Source organism: Miscanthus floridulus, chromosome 1 (genome assembly GCF_019320115.1).
Source record: "Miscanthus floridulus cultivar M001 chromosome 1, ASM1932011v1, whole genome shotgun sequence".
NCBI lineage: Eukaryota > Viridiplantae > Streptophyta > Magnoliopsida > Poales > Poaceae > Miscanthus > Miscanthus floridulus.
This window is the reverse complement of record NC_089580.1, coordinates 128,856,778-128,873,061: the sequence shown is the minus strand read 5'-3', so window position 1 is coordinate 128,873,061 and position 16,284 is coordinate 128,856,778. Positions and strand designations below refer to the sequence as shown.

Sequence of the window (16,284 nt, the reverse complement as noted above, 5' to 3'; positions counted from 1 at the left end):
TCTAGCGAGGAGGCAGTCAGAGCGGTCTTCAGTGGAGGCTAGGACAAAGGCAAGCCCAAGCATGCGGATCCAGACGAAGGCCCCTCCACTCAGAGGGGCAAGAAGAATAGGAAGGATCGGCGCCGGTCGGACGACACTGCGTTGATCGCCGTAGCTGAACGCATGCCCAGGTAGCCCCAACAGGGACTGCTTGACCACTTCAACAAATTCATGGATGGTCCATGCCCCAATCACGCCTATCCTGTCAAACACCTCTACAAGGAGTGCGAACTCCTCAAACGTTTCCTCCGATAGGCCGGTGCACCAAAGGAGGGGGACGGCAAGGAGCCGGCCGTCAGGAGGGGTGGCGTGGCAGGCAAGGATGGGGACGGTTTCCCTAAACCTGAGGAGTGCATCATGATCTTCGGTGGGTCTAACGCCATCTGGTCCAAATGCCAGCATAAGGTACGCTACAGGGAGGCATGCGCCGCCGAAACGGCCGTCCCCTCCTTCCTCAGCTGGTTGGAGTCTCTGATCACCTATGATCAGAGGGACCATCCCTCCAACGTCGCAAGACCAGGATGCTATCCGCTCATCATCGACCCCATCGTCCGCAAAAAGCGGCTTACGAGGGTGCTGATGAACAGCGGCAGCGGCCTCAACATCCTATACATCGACACCCTTGATGCCATGCGCATCCCCCGATCGGAACTCCACCCAGTGGGCTCCCCCTTCCATGAGGTAATCCCAGGAGCGCAGGCATACCCGCTCGAGCAGATCGATCTGCCCATCACGTTCGATAGCCGAACCAATTTCCGCTCGGAGGTTCTCACCTTCGAGGTGGTGGACTTTCTAGGGTCCTACCACGCCATCTTGGGGCGACCATGCTACGCGAGATTCATGGCAATCCCCAACTACACCTACCTCAAGCTGAAGATGCCGGGACCAAACGGCATTATCACTATGAGCAGCGCGTTCTTGCACGCCTTCACGTGCGACCGCGAACACTATGAGCTCGCCACTGCGGTTGTCAACTCGTCCGAACTCCCGCGGCTCAGGGAGTCATCAGTCCCGGTAGCCCCGGACTGTAACCAACCGACTTCCTCGTCGGCCTTCCACCTGCTCGAAGAAACCAAGGTGGTTGAAATCGATCCCACCAACCCAACCAAGACAGTTTGGGTTGGGACCCAGCTTTCGGCCAAATAGGAAAGCGAGCTCGTCGACTTCCTGCGTGACAACCGTGATGTCTTCGCATGGCAGCCATCCAATATGCTGGGGACACCCTAGGAGGTTACCGAGCATGCACTATGCCTCACCTTGGGCTCTAAACCCGCCAAACAACGCCTACGTCGCTTCGACGATGAAAGGCGTAGGGCCATAGGCGAGGAAATCGCCAAACTCCTAGTAGCCGGGTTCATCAGGGAGGTCTTCCATTCTGACTGGCTTGCCAATCCCGTCCTAGTCAAAAAAATGACCAGGAAGTGGAGAATGTGCGTCGATTATACTAGACTTAACAAAGCGTGCCCGAAGGATCATTTCCCGTTACCACACATAGACCAGATAATTGACTCCACCTCGGGTTGCGAAATCCTCTCCTTTCTAGATGCCTACTCAGGCTATCACCAAATCATGATGAAAGAGTCCGATCGGCTCGCAACCTCGTTCATCACCCTGTATGGTTCATACTGCTATGTAACCATGCCTTTCGGCCTGAAGAACGCTGGCACTGCCTACCAAAGGTGCATGTAGCAATGCTTCATCGACCAAATCGACCCGCTTGACTAGCCCAATCAGGCCGAGCGACCAAAGCCAATGATCGCCATCTATGTTGATGACATAGTGGTCAAGATGGCTCAAGCTTGCAACCTGATCGCAAACTTGGCTGTGATGTTCACAAACCTCCGAAGGTTCAACACCAAGCTGAATCCCAAAAAGTGTGTTTTTGGGGTTCCAAAGGGGAAACTTCTTGGATACATCGTATCCGAGCGTGGCATCAAAGCCAACCCCAAAAAGATCACGGCCATCTCCAACATGGGCCCCATCCGCAATGTCAAGGGCGTGTAGAGACTCACTGGTTGCCTGGCTGCCTTAAGCCGCTTCATCTCTCGGCTCGGTGAATGGGGGATGCCGCTCTACAAGCTCTTCAAAAGGACAGATGCCTTCATCTAGACTGAGGAAGCCCAGTAGGCTCTCAAAAGCCTCAAAACGTCCCTAACGTCGGCCCCAATCCTCGTCGCTCCCAAGCGGGGAGAACCCCTCCTCCTCTACGTCGCAGCAAGTAACCATGTGGTGAGCGCCGCCCTGGTCGTAGAGAGGGAGGAACCGGGACACCAGCTCAAAGTGCAATGACCCGTATACTTCGTCAGAGAAGTGCTTACTAATCCCAATGTCCGGTACCCCCAGGTGCAGAAACTCCTATATGTTGTACTAATGGCGACTAGGAAGCTCCTACACTACTTCACCAACCACGAAGTCACAGTCGTCACTTCATACCCACTCGGAGACATCATCCGCAACCGTGACGCCGCGGGATGAATCTCTAAGTGGGCCCTTGAACTCATGGGCCATGACATCAGGTATACCCCCCGCACCGTAATTAAGTCTCAGGCTCTCACGGATTTTGTCGCTGAATGGACGGAGGTCCAGCTACCGGCCCAGGACGTCTCCCATGAGTACTGGACAATGTACTTCGACGTATCCATAATGGCACCCAACTTAGGGGCTGGAGTGGTTCTGATCTCCCCAGACGGGAGTAGGCTCTGCTATGCCATCTACCTCCACTTTTTGGCTTCAAACAATGCCGCAGAATATGAGGCCCTTATCAATGGACTACGCATCGCCATCGAGCTTGGCGCTACATGACTCTATGTCCGCGGTGACTCAGAACTAGTCATTGATCAAGTCATGAAGGAGTCCTCCTACAAAAGTCCCCTCATGACAGCATACTACCAAGAGGTGCGCAAGCTTGAGGACAAATTCTAGGGAATCGAACTGCATCATGTCCCTCGAAGGGACAACGACGCTGCCGATTTCCTAGTAAAACTGGCCGCCAGGCGAGATCCGTTCCTGGGTGGAGTCTTCATCAACGACATCCATGAGCCATCCACCCACATCCTGGATGGTCCAACCCAGACACACCCCAAGGCCAGCCGGCACTTGGAGGTTCTAATCCCAGTACCTCTATAACGATGTCACCCGCGGACATCGTTGTATTGGTACTCGATCAAACCGATTGGCGAGTACCACTGCTCGCCTATCTCCTTGAGGAGGTTCTCCCACTTGAAAGAACTGAAGCCCGATGAATCGCTCAACGTGCCAAGGCCTATGTCGTACTCAGTAACGAACTCTACAAACGAAGTCCGTCAGGAGTACTCATGAAGTGCGTTCCCACCAGCTGGGGAAAACAGATCCTCCTCGAGGTCCATTCCGGGATCTGCGGGCATCATGTAGCCCCAAGGTCCCTAGTCAGAAAAACCTTTTGCCAAGGTTTTTACTGGCCCACCGCGCTATGAGATGCAGAGGAGATTGTCCGTAGGTGCGAAGGATGCCAGTTCTACGTGCGGCAAACCCATTTACCAGCGCAAGAGCTCCAAACCATCCCAATCACCTAGCCATTCATGGTCTGGGGCCTCGACATGGTGGGACCTCTCAAGAAAGGTCCAGGTGGTTTTACCCACCTACTTATAGCAATCGACAAGTTTACCAAATGGATAGAGGCCAAGCCCATCACCAATCTTCGCTCAGAAGAGGCGGTCAAATTCTTCCTCGACATCATCTATTGATTCGGCGTTCCTAACTGTAATATCACTGACCACGGGACTAACTTCATCGGGAAGAAGTTCCAAGATTTCAGCAATGGATATGGCATCAGAATCGATTGGGCTTCGGTCGAACATCCATGAACTAACGGTCAGGTCAAACGCGCCAACGGCATGGTCCTCCAAGGACTCAAGACGTGCATCTTCGACCGACTCAACAAACACGCTGGGCGGTGGGTTGCAGAGGTCCTAGCAATCCTCTAGATCCTAAGAATGACCCCAAACTGATCCATGTGATTCACACCTTTCTTCCTATCCTACGGAGCGGAAGCTGTGTTGCCCTACGACCTTGACCATGGCGCACCGAGAGTAAAAGCTTTCGACTGCGACCGAGCCACGGCGGCTCAACAAGACGCAGTTGACCTGCTCGAAGAGGCCCACGAGACAACCATCATCTGCTCTACCCACTATCAACAAACCCTCCGTAGGTACCACGAAAGGAAGATCAGAGGAAGGATTCTCGAAGTCGGTGATCTCGTGCTACGAAGGACCCAATCAACGAAGGAAAAACACAAGCTCTCTCCACCCTGGGAAGGACCCTATACGGTAACCGAGGTAATCCGACCGGGCACCTACCGACTGCAAGACAACAACGACAATGTTCTCAACAATACTTGGAACATTGAATAGCTACGTCGTTTTTTCCCTTAGAATCGGTCGAAACACCTTTGTTTAAAGCACATGCTCCTGTAAGAGCGCCCCCGCCTAAACACTTTCAACCCGGGTCACTCGGGGGCTCCATAAATATACAAATATTGAATACCACCTCTCTGTTTTGTTTATTGTTGTATGGAGAAAATCCTTCCTACCCTAACGAAGGGGTAGTTCATTCCTTTAAATTTACCTTACACAGCTTTGCTTTAAAAATTCTGACTGATTGCACCCCACCTTTTCCTACGGCTACAACCGGCCGAGCCTCGTGGGCCACGCCCCGGGCTCGTGAAGTTGTGACCTATGGAACAAATGGGCAGGTACGAGAAAGAAAGAAATTTAAAACAAAATTATGCTAAGGAGAAACTAAGGAACAGAAGGGAACAAGCTTCCCCAAATGGAATAACTCCATCGCAAAAAACAAAATACCATTATAGCTGTTGAGCACACGAACGTTTTATACGGGGGCTTCCCCCACAAATTTAAAACTGCTACGGCCACTCGACAACTTCACTTGAACGCCAGAAGAGACAACCAGACCTCCCTGAGTCGATTGAGTCACCCAGGATAGATCAACCGGCCTCCTAAGTCGATCGATTCACTCAGGATAAACGCTTGAGATACAGGTAGGAAGCGAAGGGGCGCTCCATGCGGGCCATGCCGACTCTGTCTCGAATGACGAGCATGGGTCCTGGTCAAACATTTCTGACTGAAGCTCTCTGAACCCCATCTCTCAGGTCATCAAGGTAAGCATGTGTTCATTAAATACAAAACTATTCACACGAGGGCTAACCCACGATTGACGAGTGTAGGTCCCGGACGGACGTTCCCGACTGGAGCCCGACGAACCCTGTCTCTCTAGTCTTCAAGGTAAAACACTATCAAAGCCCCTCTATTTCAATTTAAAACATTCATACATCCATACACGCATTTCATACCATACGCCTGAACCCCCCGGACGGTTAGGGCATGAACCGCCCGGGGGCTCAGGAACTAAGCATCGCACGTGCAGCGAAATGCACCAGAACGCTCTGTGTTGCGCCATGAAGCGGTGGCTTGCCTCATTCGACATGAGCAACCAAACAGAGCCAGGGGAGAAAACCGTAGATGAGCACCGTGCGGCCTTCGCCCAGTCTGGCAAACCAGGTCATCTCAACCTTCTCGTTCGATCCTGAACCTCTTGCCAGACCCATAGAATCCCCATCAAGGGGAGGCCGTCAGGCCACCCGGGTCGCTCTACGGAATGGCCTAGGCATCCGCCGGGTTGCAGGTAAAGGAGTAGTGGAATGCCACAAGAGGGCTATGCCGACCCTGTCATGAACGATGGACCCAGATTCCACTCGATCACACCCGTTAGCGAGCTCACCGAGCTAGTCTTCGAGCCCGAGCGATCAAGACAGGCGACGAAACTCAGCCCCTCCGGTTGTGAGGAACCAGATGGGGTAGCGCAAAACAACTCACAACCCCCATGAAGGCCCGACAGGGCTCGAGGGCTTAAATGCCATGGAACCGTGACTCTAAACTCGCGTTGACGGGATAGGCGACATCTGGCTACGACTCTTGGGACCGTGACTCCTAAACTTGTGTCGACAGGATAGGTGACATCTGGCTATGGCTCTTAGGACCGTGACTCCTAAACTCGCGTCGACAGGATAGGCGACATCCGGCTATGGCTCTTGGGACCGTGACTCCTAAACTCACGTCGATAGGATCGGTGACATCCGGCTATGGCTCCTAGGACCGCGACTCGTAAACTCGCGTAACGGCTTCACTAACTAAAACTAAACTCTCTTGATCCACGACGAGCACCGACGCCTGGGTCTACTCACGACTCCACCTTACCTGATCCCATGGCGCGCACCGACGCCAAAGATCGAACTCTGTTACATCCAAAACTAAACTTCCTCGCCCGATCCCCATCGCGCACCGACGCCGGGATCAATAAGTTATGTCTCAATCCAATCCCCGTGCTTAAAAACACCTCAGCTGCACAATGATGCCATGGTTAAACAAAATCACGTCTTAAAACTCAAAACACGCGCACCCATAGACACAACACAAAGAACCCCCCAGTCGGTTCCGCCCGAACCACCCGGGGGCTCGGGGGCTACACCCGCGGGTGCGCTCGTGCGCACCCACCAGCAAGACAAAAAATCCCCCGGACGATTCGGCTCAAATCACCCAGGGGCTCGGGGGCTCCTGTCGGGTTCATAAACCTGGGGTCCCTCGAGGACCGTCTTCCACGCCCGGGCTCGGCCTAGGAAAACAACATATATTTCATGGGCCGGCCCAAAAAACTAAAACACAGCGGGCCAGAAGGGAAGTCCGGTCATCGACCGGAAGGTCTACCCTTAAGAACAGGCGCCCGCTCGTCAACTTCTTTGGCCCACCTCTCCGACCGGAGCACTCGCTTCAGGCACCAGCTGTCTCCAAGCAGTCTCTCCAATCAGAAGGCTTGGCCCAAAACATTGCTTCCTACTCCGACCCCGCAACTCCGACCCCATGACCGGGGCTCATGGGAAGCCTGCTCACTGCTCCTCTCCAACCGACACACTAAGAGCCGACTGGAGTCATCCGACCGGGGGCTCCCCGTTCGGAGGGAACCAGAAGACATGCGGAGAAAGGCAAGGCATGGCTCACAAGTCAAAACCACTGTACCAGGGACCATACCCTGCACGAAACAGTGCTTTGCAGCTACCCTAACACAAAGTATTGTAGGGGCCGCTAGAAACTCCCATATGGTAAAGCCCCCCTGCGTGTCTCTACACATCGACCATGGTATGGGCTCCAGGATTTGGGATACCAGGTGAACATAGCATGGCTCCTCACATGCCACTAGGCATCCAGAAGTATTTGCAGGTATCGGCGTCCATCCTTCCTGAAGAAGATAGCTCGACCCCCCGTGCACATCTGACATCCTACAGCGACATCGATAGTATTGGGGGCTTCAACCATTATCCAGTTTTCATCACCGTAGGCAGCAAGGCTTAGAAATATCTATACTCTCTCCCTCTCACCTGTAAAAGCCATCCCCTTCATTTATAAAAGGGGATGCGCTCCCTCCAATGGGGGGGAGATTGACTTCAAAAAGCTCAGACTCACTAGATCGATATCAACCCCTTACAACCGTAGGACCACCAAGTTCCGATAGTAACCCTTCCGGTCGGAGCCATCCGAACCTCTTGTATACCCCCTCCTTTCTCCTTCTCGTTTGTAACCCCACTACAGACTTCGAGCACCTAGGCTCAGGAATAAAGTCATCGACCGACCCCGACTGGACATAGGGCACATTGCCTGAACCAGTATAAATCCTGTGCCATTGAGTGCTAGGCCACCTCCAATCACAACGTACAGCAAAACTACAAATATTTACTAGTTGGTCACTTTCTGCACCGACACTCCTATTACATGATTGGATATTGCATTGAGACCAAGCTTGATTAGAGGCTATCTTTAACATGAGAGTTTCAGCTTTTCCAAGGGTGAGTGACATAAATGCTCCTCCAGTAGTAGCATCAAGTTGTTCATGAGCTTTTTGGGTTAATCCATGGTAGAAGCCTTGCATGAGCAACCAATATTCCATTGCATGATGAGGACACTCTAAAATTTATTCTTGGAAATGTTCCCATGCCTCTAGAATGGTTTCTCCTTTCTGTTGTTGGAAGTTAGAAATTTTTTCCACTTAAGGCATTGGTCTTGCCTATAGGGAAAAACTTTGCTAGAAAGGCCTTCGAACATCTTGCCCATGTGTTGATGTTATCTTTGTTAGTGTAGAACCACTGCTTCGCCCTTCCTACTAAGGAGAATGGAAATAGGCAGAGTAGTATGATGTCTTGAGAGACGTCCTTTATGAAGATTGTGCCGCTAATCTCTAGGAAATTCTGAAGGTGAGCACTAGCATCTTCATGTGCCTTTCCGCTGAATGGGGTAGCTTGCACCATGTTTATGAGGCTTGGCTGGAGTTCAAACTCAAGGTTGTTGGTTTTGAGTGTTGGTCCAGTGAGAATGTTCTCGGTGCTTGGAGCAGAGAATTCACGCAGTGTCTTGTCAGCCATAGCTTCAGAAACTGGTGTTGAGCTGCCTCTTGATCGGTTTGATTGCGATTGATGGAATTTGTTGGTGAATCAAAACCAATCCTACAATACCCTATATAATATATGAATAGAGATAAACAAGGGTAAGTCTGCTAAAGCAGAGGTGTATAGTTATGATTTCATCAATAAGTATTTATTTGATCAATTCTCATGTAGTCTTGTGCCCCTCCCCGGCAATAGCACCAGAAATGCTTGTTGACATTTCTTAACATCACTTTTACTAAGTTGTCATCCCTAGCAATGATTCCAGAAATGTTTGTTGGTACTTATTAATAACACGTAAATTCAGGAAACATTATATATGTTAAAGTAATCTGTAAGCTCACAGATAATATACCATTGTAGCATTTCACCCAGGAGTATACTAGGTATCGTTATTTATATTTTACCACATGGAGGAGCGGTGGCTAGAGATATTGATAAATATGTATACTTATGATGGGATCATTAACTAAACATATGCTCTAACAGGGGTAGGCCAAATGATAAATAAATGATAAGTGTAAGGCATTGACAATAATCCAAAAATAGAAATAGATACTCATAAATGTAGTATGGCTGGGCAGGAGATTAATTAAGAGAAAAGATTCCTAAGTCATTTCTTATTTACTAAGTCTTTTGTACACCCTAGTATATATACTTTTATCTATAGCACAATTAACTTTGCATCTAAGCATAAGGAACATTACTAAGGAAGATCATGAACAGAGCGTGATTCCCTTCGCAAACGGTCCTACTTGTCCTACAAATGGGGAGTGGACTACAAATTGGACTCAACGATAGTGTCACACTCGCGGTCTACCACATGGCCTACAATGTAGGGTGCATCCACAGGTAAACAATATTTAAGCACCACGCTTACATAATGTCGACCACTTAACTCACTCATGTATTGAGCTAAGCGCTTTGCGAACTTATGCATAAATTCATTATCAATCATGACTATATCAGGCATACTACTAAATCAAACGAGGAACATAATAAATAGAAACATAGTATTGATAAAGCACAAAGTCTTGAAATATATAGGATACAATGGCTATACCTATCTCCAGATGATGAATCTAGAATCCTGAGCAATAGCCCAACTCTACTTGAATTTTGCTAGCTAGCCTATACTAGAACTTTGGAGAATTGGCGATCTATTCTATTCTTTGGAAACCCTGATGATGAAGATCAATTGATATCTTGACTTATTGCCTTAGGGGGGTAGGGGCTGATTATATAGGGGGTAGCATCGATCCTGAGCCCTCGGATCAAACCGACTTAAAACAATGGCGTAGATTTAATCCTTAATGTGGTGGAGAACCAACGTAGAGGGGCTGCCAGGTGGGCCCCACTGGCCAGTCGGCCTGTAGGTGGGGCCGGCTAGCCCCACATGTCAGGGTCTCGTGCTCTGCTTTCGTGGATTGCCTTCTATAGTCTTCTGGACTATTCTTGAGTTGATTTCGTTGCGGATAAGCATGACGAAATCTGACAATTAGGTCCACCTTGATGGTTTTGTAGATAAACCCTGCTGAAACACAGATTCACCAAAACTCATGGAATTTACCAGTTAAAACCCTTAAACCTATGTTGGTGATCATTTTCATGCATTTATATAGGTTTTTATTGATAGTTTATGATGGGTGTTAACTACCGTCAACAAACACGCATTTTTCAGCGCAAACATGGTGTGAACGGTGCAATGAACTAACGCGGTGGAGGCGGCCGTGATAGTAGATGGTATCACCCGACATGGTGGAGGCGGCCATGATAGCAGATGGCGGCGCCTGGAGAGGTGGAGGTGTCCGCTGCAGTCGGATGGAGGCGCCCCGCCATGGTGGAGTCAGCTGGTAGGCCTACCTGGGCGTTGTGGCTCAGGGACATCACTGAGGAATGACAGGGCTAATGTGGCCAAAGAGCTTGGTGAGGAAGACTATGGTGTGTCCCTACACTTCAGCACCATTGATCCACTACAGCAGCGCAGGGCGCGGGTGAGAGCGAGCGACACATGTGGAGCGAGGCGCGTGAGTAGGAGCGAGCGGCGCATGTGGAACGAGGCAAGCAGAGCTTTTGTCTGTGTGGATGAGATTAGATACATCTGATGGGAACCATATGCTCTAGGAAAGAGAAGCAGTCCATGGATGCTCTCGACTTCAGTGACATGGTTTAGGTGCCCATAGTTAACACCCTTGACCCTTGTGGTGTCCTTGCTATCCTAGAGCCTGAGCAGGACCCCGATAGGCCCACCGGCATCATTCTTAGGTCTACCGGCCACCTAGCTCTTGACACTGTAGCTAAGCATAGCCATGAGATCCTCTAGATACACTCAAGCCCACCAAAAGATGATGTCATGTGCAAGGCACCACAATACTGGCCACCTCCAAGGCATAGTTGTTGATGTGCCAATTCGCATGCGCCACCATACTCAACTCCATGAAAAATTGGTTCCTAGTCATCGGCCGCCAGGCGGGATGGAGAAAAAACCGGATAGAGTGTGATCGAGGGTGTGCTGCTACTTGACACATTTAGATATGGTTATCTCTATCTCTACCCCTATAAAACACCAGTTACAATTATTCTACGTCCACCCAACAATTACTTGCTTCACAGACACGACCTTAACTACATCCACACCATAATATGCACCAAGAAATACATCATTGTAAAAACATGCACACCAGATGATCTCTCCTCTATTCTCTATTGTTACTCAACCATATTCGACGGTCACCCTTCAATGGCTCTGCACTCCCACGATCGCATGCCCTACCTCCATCCCCAACCCCCATGCCCACGCCCTGCGACTAGGGTTCGAGCCCTCATGTTGTCATGTGGTTGTTTTTTTCTAAAAAATGAAACATCATCCTCTCTCCTCCCCTCCCCTCCCTCCCCTCCCCATACTGATCCCTCTCTCTTCCAGATCGGCATCGCGATGGCGGCGAGGATGTTAACAGTAGTTAACATTCATTACAAACAATCAATATAACTTGCATAAATGGCTAAAATGAATCACCACTATAGATTAGGGGTTTAAACTAATAAATTCCATGAGTTTTGGTGAATCTGTATTTTCAGCAGGATTTAATCAGAAAACCACCAAGGATGACCTATTCGTCAATGGAAATTATGGAATTCCGCCGCGTAAACTACGTGGGAAGACTCTAGAACACTCCAGGAGGCTCTCCACCGAAGCGGAGCACATGTCATTGACATGTGGGGCTGGCCAAACCCATATGCAGGTCGCCAGGCCCCTATGGGTCCCACCTGTTAGCCTCCATGCTACATTGGTTCTCCACCACCTTAAGGATTGCATCTCCGCTGTTTATTCAAGTCGGTTTGGTCCGAGGGCTCAGGATTGATGTTCCAGCCTATATATACCTGCCTACACCCCCCTCAGGGCATTATGCCAAGTTAGATCCTAAGAGCTAAAAAGCCAGAAACCCTAATCCATATTTCCACCAGGATCGAGGCTAGCAATCAAGAGAAGATTAGTCCTCAATAGGATTTAGTCTTATACTAGAGATACTGAGATAGAGTAAGAGGGAAGAGTTTTGGAGGAGACCCGAACTATCGGTGCTCTCTCTACGGCTTGTACCCTGGCGGAATCAAGTTCTTCATGAGCTTGCTTTTGAGATTTCTCTGGTAATCGACTTCTAATTCAAGTAAGCATCTTGTTCATATTGTTCTTTAGGTTTACGACTCTCTTTTGAGTATTTTAATCCTTGTAGCTCCTGGGTTAAAGTAGTATTCATAATGTAAGCGTGGTGCTTAGACTCGTTTACTCATGGATGTACCCTACTTTCTGGATCGGTGGTAGCTCATGAAGGTGACTCTTATAGCCTCATTGAATCCTCTGTAGTCCCCCTCACGATAGTAGGCCTAATAGGACTTTGTTACTATAGGAAACATACTCTACCTGCGTTTTCTCTAATAATATCCCCAGAATTGAACAATAGAAGATAAAGCTTACCGAAGTTAGAACTAGAAGACCTCAGCAATCTCCTCTATGCTTCTATTATCTAGCCTTGATTATGAAGTTGGGTTAAGTTAGATTTGGTTATTTTCACACATGTTTCCTCGAGTTCAATATAAAACTAGGTACTCCTGGTGAAGTGCTACATTGGTATAATATCCGTGCGCTTGTGGATTATTCTGTGTGCATTAATTTATACCAACAGAGGGTAAACTAGTGCAGACCTGGCGGGGTAACAAGGCGCTGCCCCCCCCATGGGTTGTAGCATGTCCTGGGCGACGCTCACCACCCGTCGTCCGTGACGTGATGGAAGAGCAGTGTGACATTGGCGTTCCTTCTCAGCACGGCGGGTGGGGATAGGGGTAGCCTTCTGCCATGGCTCCATGGCGGCAGCGGTGGATTCGGGTGCGGTGTTGCAGGGAAGACATGTGATGGCGGTGGCAGCGGCTTCCTGAGCTTGGAGTTGCATGGCATTGCTGGCAGAGGCCTGTGGTGGCGGCGGCAGCTTCCCAAGCTTGGAGTCATGGGATGAGGATGAAGCTCTCTTCTAGGAGCCCGTCCATGCATCTCCTGCTACTGCTATTATGGATGTGACCATCTCATTTGCTAGGAAGAAGAATCGATGGAGCTTATTGCTGGGAGTGGAATTTTATTTTATAGTCTAATCGATTTGGTTGGCTGGACTCAGGAGTAAGGCCGGATCACTACTTTGTTTGTGTAGGTGGAAAGAACAAGATCGATTTGTTATCAGATAGGAGTGCTTGTTGTTTTCTTGGTTCTTAATCAGGTGCTTCCTGTGTATCAGCCTATTAGGTACCAACACAAGCTGGGCCTTCAGACATTCAAGATTTCAAGTTACAAATTTTGTTAATAACATTTTCTTGGTGGAATTGCATCAAGTTGGAGTGATACGTAAGAGGAGTGGCAATTGGATTGGGTATTACACTGCTACATTCGGACCTATCACAAGCGGTTTGTAAAGCCCATTCGTATTACCAGCCGACGGTGATTTGAATTTTCAAAAATCTCAAAAAACGGGCCAAAAAAATAACAAAAAATTTTGTTTCAATCCGGGGAAGCCCCCCACCAGCTCCAGCTTCATGGTACCTTGCTCCTCTAACCACTCCACCCCTAAGTCACTTGTGTCTATATAACATATACATTTCCCTAGTATTCACTTTTTAGGATTTCAAATAAATATTTAGGACCCTAAACGGTTTCAGATGAAAAAGTCTTAAACTACAAATTTGTTGTTCTAATCGAGATCTACAACTTTGATTTTGGTTGTTTTGCCATCCGAGGTCGTTTGACAAATTTGAATTTTAAAACATCAAAATTTCAGCCAGACTTTTGGGACCTCAAATGATTTCAAATGAAAAACTCATCAACTACAAAGTTGTTGTTCTTATCGAGATCTACAACTTTGGTTGTTCTTACCGAGGGCTTAGGATTGACACTCCAGCCTATATATACCTATCTGCACCCCTCCTTAGGGCATTATGTCAAGTCAGATCCTGAGAGCTAAAAAGCCAGAAACCCTAATCCATATTTCCACCAGGATTGAGGATAGCAATCAAGAGAAGATTAGTCCTCAATAGGATTTAGTCTTATACTAGAGATACTGAGATAGAGTAAGAGGGAAGAGTTTTGGAGGAGTCCCGACCTATCGGTGCTCTCTCTACGGCTTGTACCCTGGTGGAATCAAGTTCTTCATGAGCCTGCTTTTGAGATTTCTCTGGTAATCGACTTCTAATTCAAGTAAGCATCTTGTTCATATTGTTCTTCAGGTTTGCGACTCTCTTTTGAGTACTTTAATCCTTGTAGCTCCTAGGTTAAAGTAGTATTCGTAATGTAAGCGTGGTGCTTAGACTCGTTTACTCGTGGATGTACCCTACTTTTTGGATCGGTGGTAGCTCATGAAGGTGACTCTTATAGCCTCGTTGAATCCTCTGTAGTCCACCTCACGGTAGTAGGCCTAACAGGACTTTGTTACTATAGGAAACATACTCTGTCTGCGTTTTCTCTAGTAATATCCCTAGAATTGAACAATAGAAGACAAAGCATACCGAAGTTAGAACTAGAAGACCTTAGCTTTTGCTAACAATTCTTTCCCATCTTTAGGGTAGTCGGCCTTTGTTTAGAGATTCTATCTTTTAAACAAGAAGAAAAAGAATCTCTAGGCATGGCATGGGAACGTTTTAATACTCTCATTAATACTAGCCCTGACCTTGCCATTTAAGACCCCATTCTTCTTCAACACTTCTATATGGGTCTTGATAGGAAAACCTCGAAGCATCTTAATACGGCTTTAGGAGGTTCGTTCTTTCATGTCTCCGCCAATTCGAGGAGAAGCATTCTTATGAAAATCTTAGAGAACACCCTTGAAGAAGTAGAAAAGGCCATTAGAAGAGGAATCCCAGAAAGCTGAACCAGAATATGTGCCTAACACATCACCAAGTTCAGCTATCCTAGATCCCGAACCACCAGAAAAGGAGGAAACTCCAATTTTGGATTTTATGCTTGAATTTGAGGATGAACTTTTTGATGAATATGGAAATACCTCGAATTACCATGTTATGAGGAGACCCTAGAAGTCTAGGAAATCAACTCATGAAGAACCTTTAGACCCTTCTGAGGAAGCTTTTCTTAAAAAGACTACGAAAGAGCTTGTGTCCATTATAAGCAATGAATGGTTAGAAGAACCAGAACTTTCTTCTGATGTGATTCGCTTAGACTCACCTTCTATTTCCATTCATTGCCAAATCAACAAAGCTCCTTTTGATGCTCTTTACAATCCAGTTGTGGGTGTTAATATCATGTCTGCATCTTTTGCTCATGATTTATTGAAACACATGCCATTAACCCCAACAACAAAGTTATTGAAAGGTCTTTCAGGACACATTCTCTTGAGTTTGGGGATATTGTATGTCCTTCCTATCTAGGTAAAAGGAACTAAAGTTCATTTGAGCTTCTACATCTTTGATATCATGGAGTTTGACCTGTTGATAGGACAACCAATTGAAATACTTATCTAAGAAGGACAAACGGGGAAGTTGAAAATAAGTCTTGGGAAAAATTTAAGCTTTCTATATCCATTACTCATTCTCTAAATGCTGAGACTGAGCCAATTCCTGAGGAAGACCTAATGGAAGAGGTTAAGATTGCATCTCTTGATGATTTGATCGAACCCAACCTTGAAGATGATGCCCAGTTCTTCATCGAGGAGGAAGATGAAAATCCTACAGAGCCTGAACCTTTAGATAAATTGCTGGAACCACCTAAGCCCACCATTGAGCTTAAACCCCTGCCTTCTTGTCTTCGATATGTTTTTCTCAATAATGATCAGGATTCTCCTGTGATCATAAGTGATAAATTCTCTCAGAATGAATCCCTCCGCTTGATAACTTTTTTAGAAAAGCATCGCTCTATTTTTTGCTACTCGCTCCAAGAACTTAAGGGAATTAGTCCTACGCTTTGCACCCATTGCATCCCTATAGATCCTAACTCTATACCTTCAAGGGAACCCCAACATAGGCTTAATAATGTGATGAGAGAGGTAGTTAAGAAAGAGGTTTTGAAACTCTTGCACGTCGAGATCATCTATCCCATGCCATATAGTGAGTGGGTAAGCCCTGTTCAAGTTGTGCCAAAAAAGGGAGGCATGACTATTGTTAAAAATGAAAAGAATGAATTAATCCCCCAAAGAACCATCACTAGATGGCGGATGTGCCTAGATTACAAAAAACTTAACAAGGCAACAAAGAAAGATCACTTTCTGTTGCCC

At 47.7% G+C, this 16,284-nt stretch overlaps 1 protein-coding gene and 1 non-coding gene across 2 annotated transcripts; both read left to right on the top strand.

The window, feature by feature from the left end:
- Positions 1-396: 396 nt before the first annotated feature.
- On the top strand, positions 397-1,185 carry LOC136463032 (uncharacterized). The gene has a single exon (XM_066462081.1). It carries the CDS (start codon positions 397-399, stop codon positions 1,183-1,185), a length of 789 nt encoding a protein of 262 aa, XP_066318178.1.
- A 6,844-nt stretch (positions 1,186-8,029) lies between these two features.
- On the top strand, positions 8,030-8,131 carry LOC136511224 (small nucleolar RNA R71). The gene has a single exon (XR_010772665.1). It is a non-coding gene; the product is annotated as a small nucleolar RNA R71 (small nucleolar RNA).
- The last annotated feature ends 8,153 nt before the right edge of the window (positions 8,132-16,284 follow it).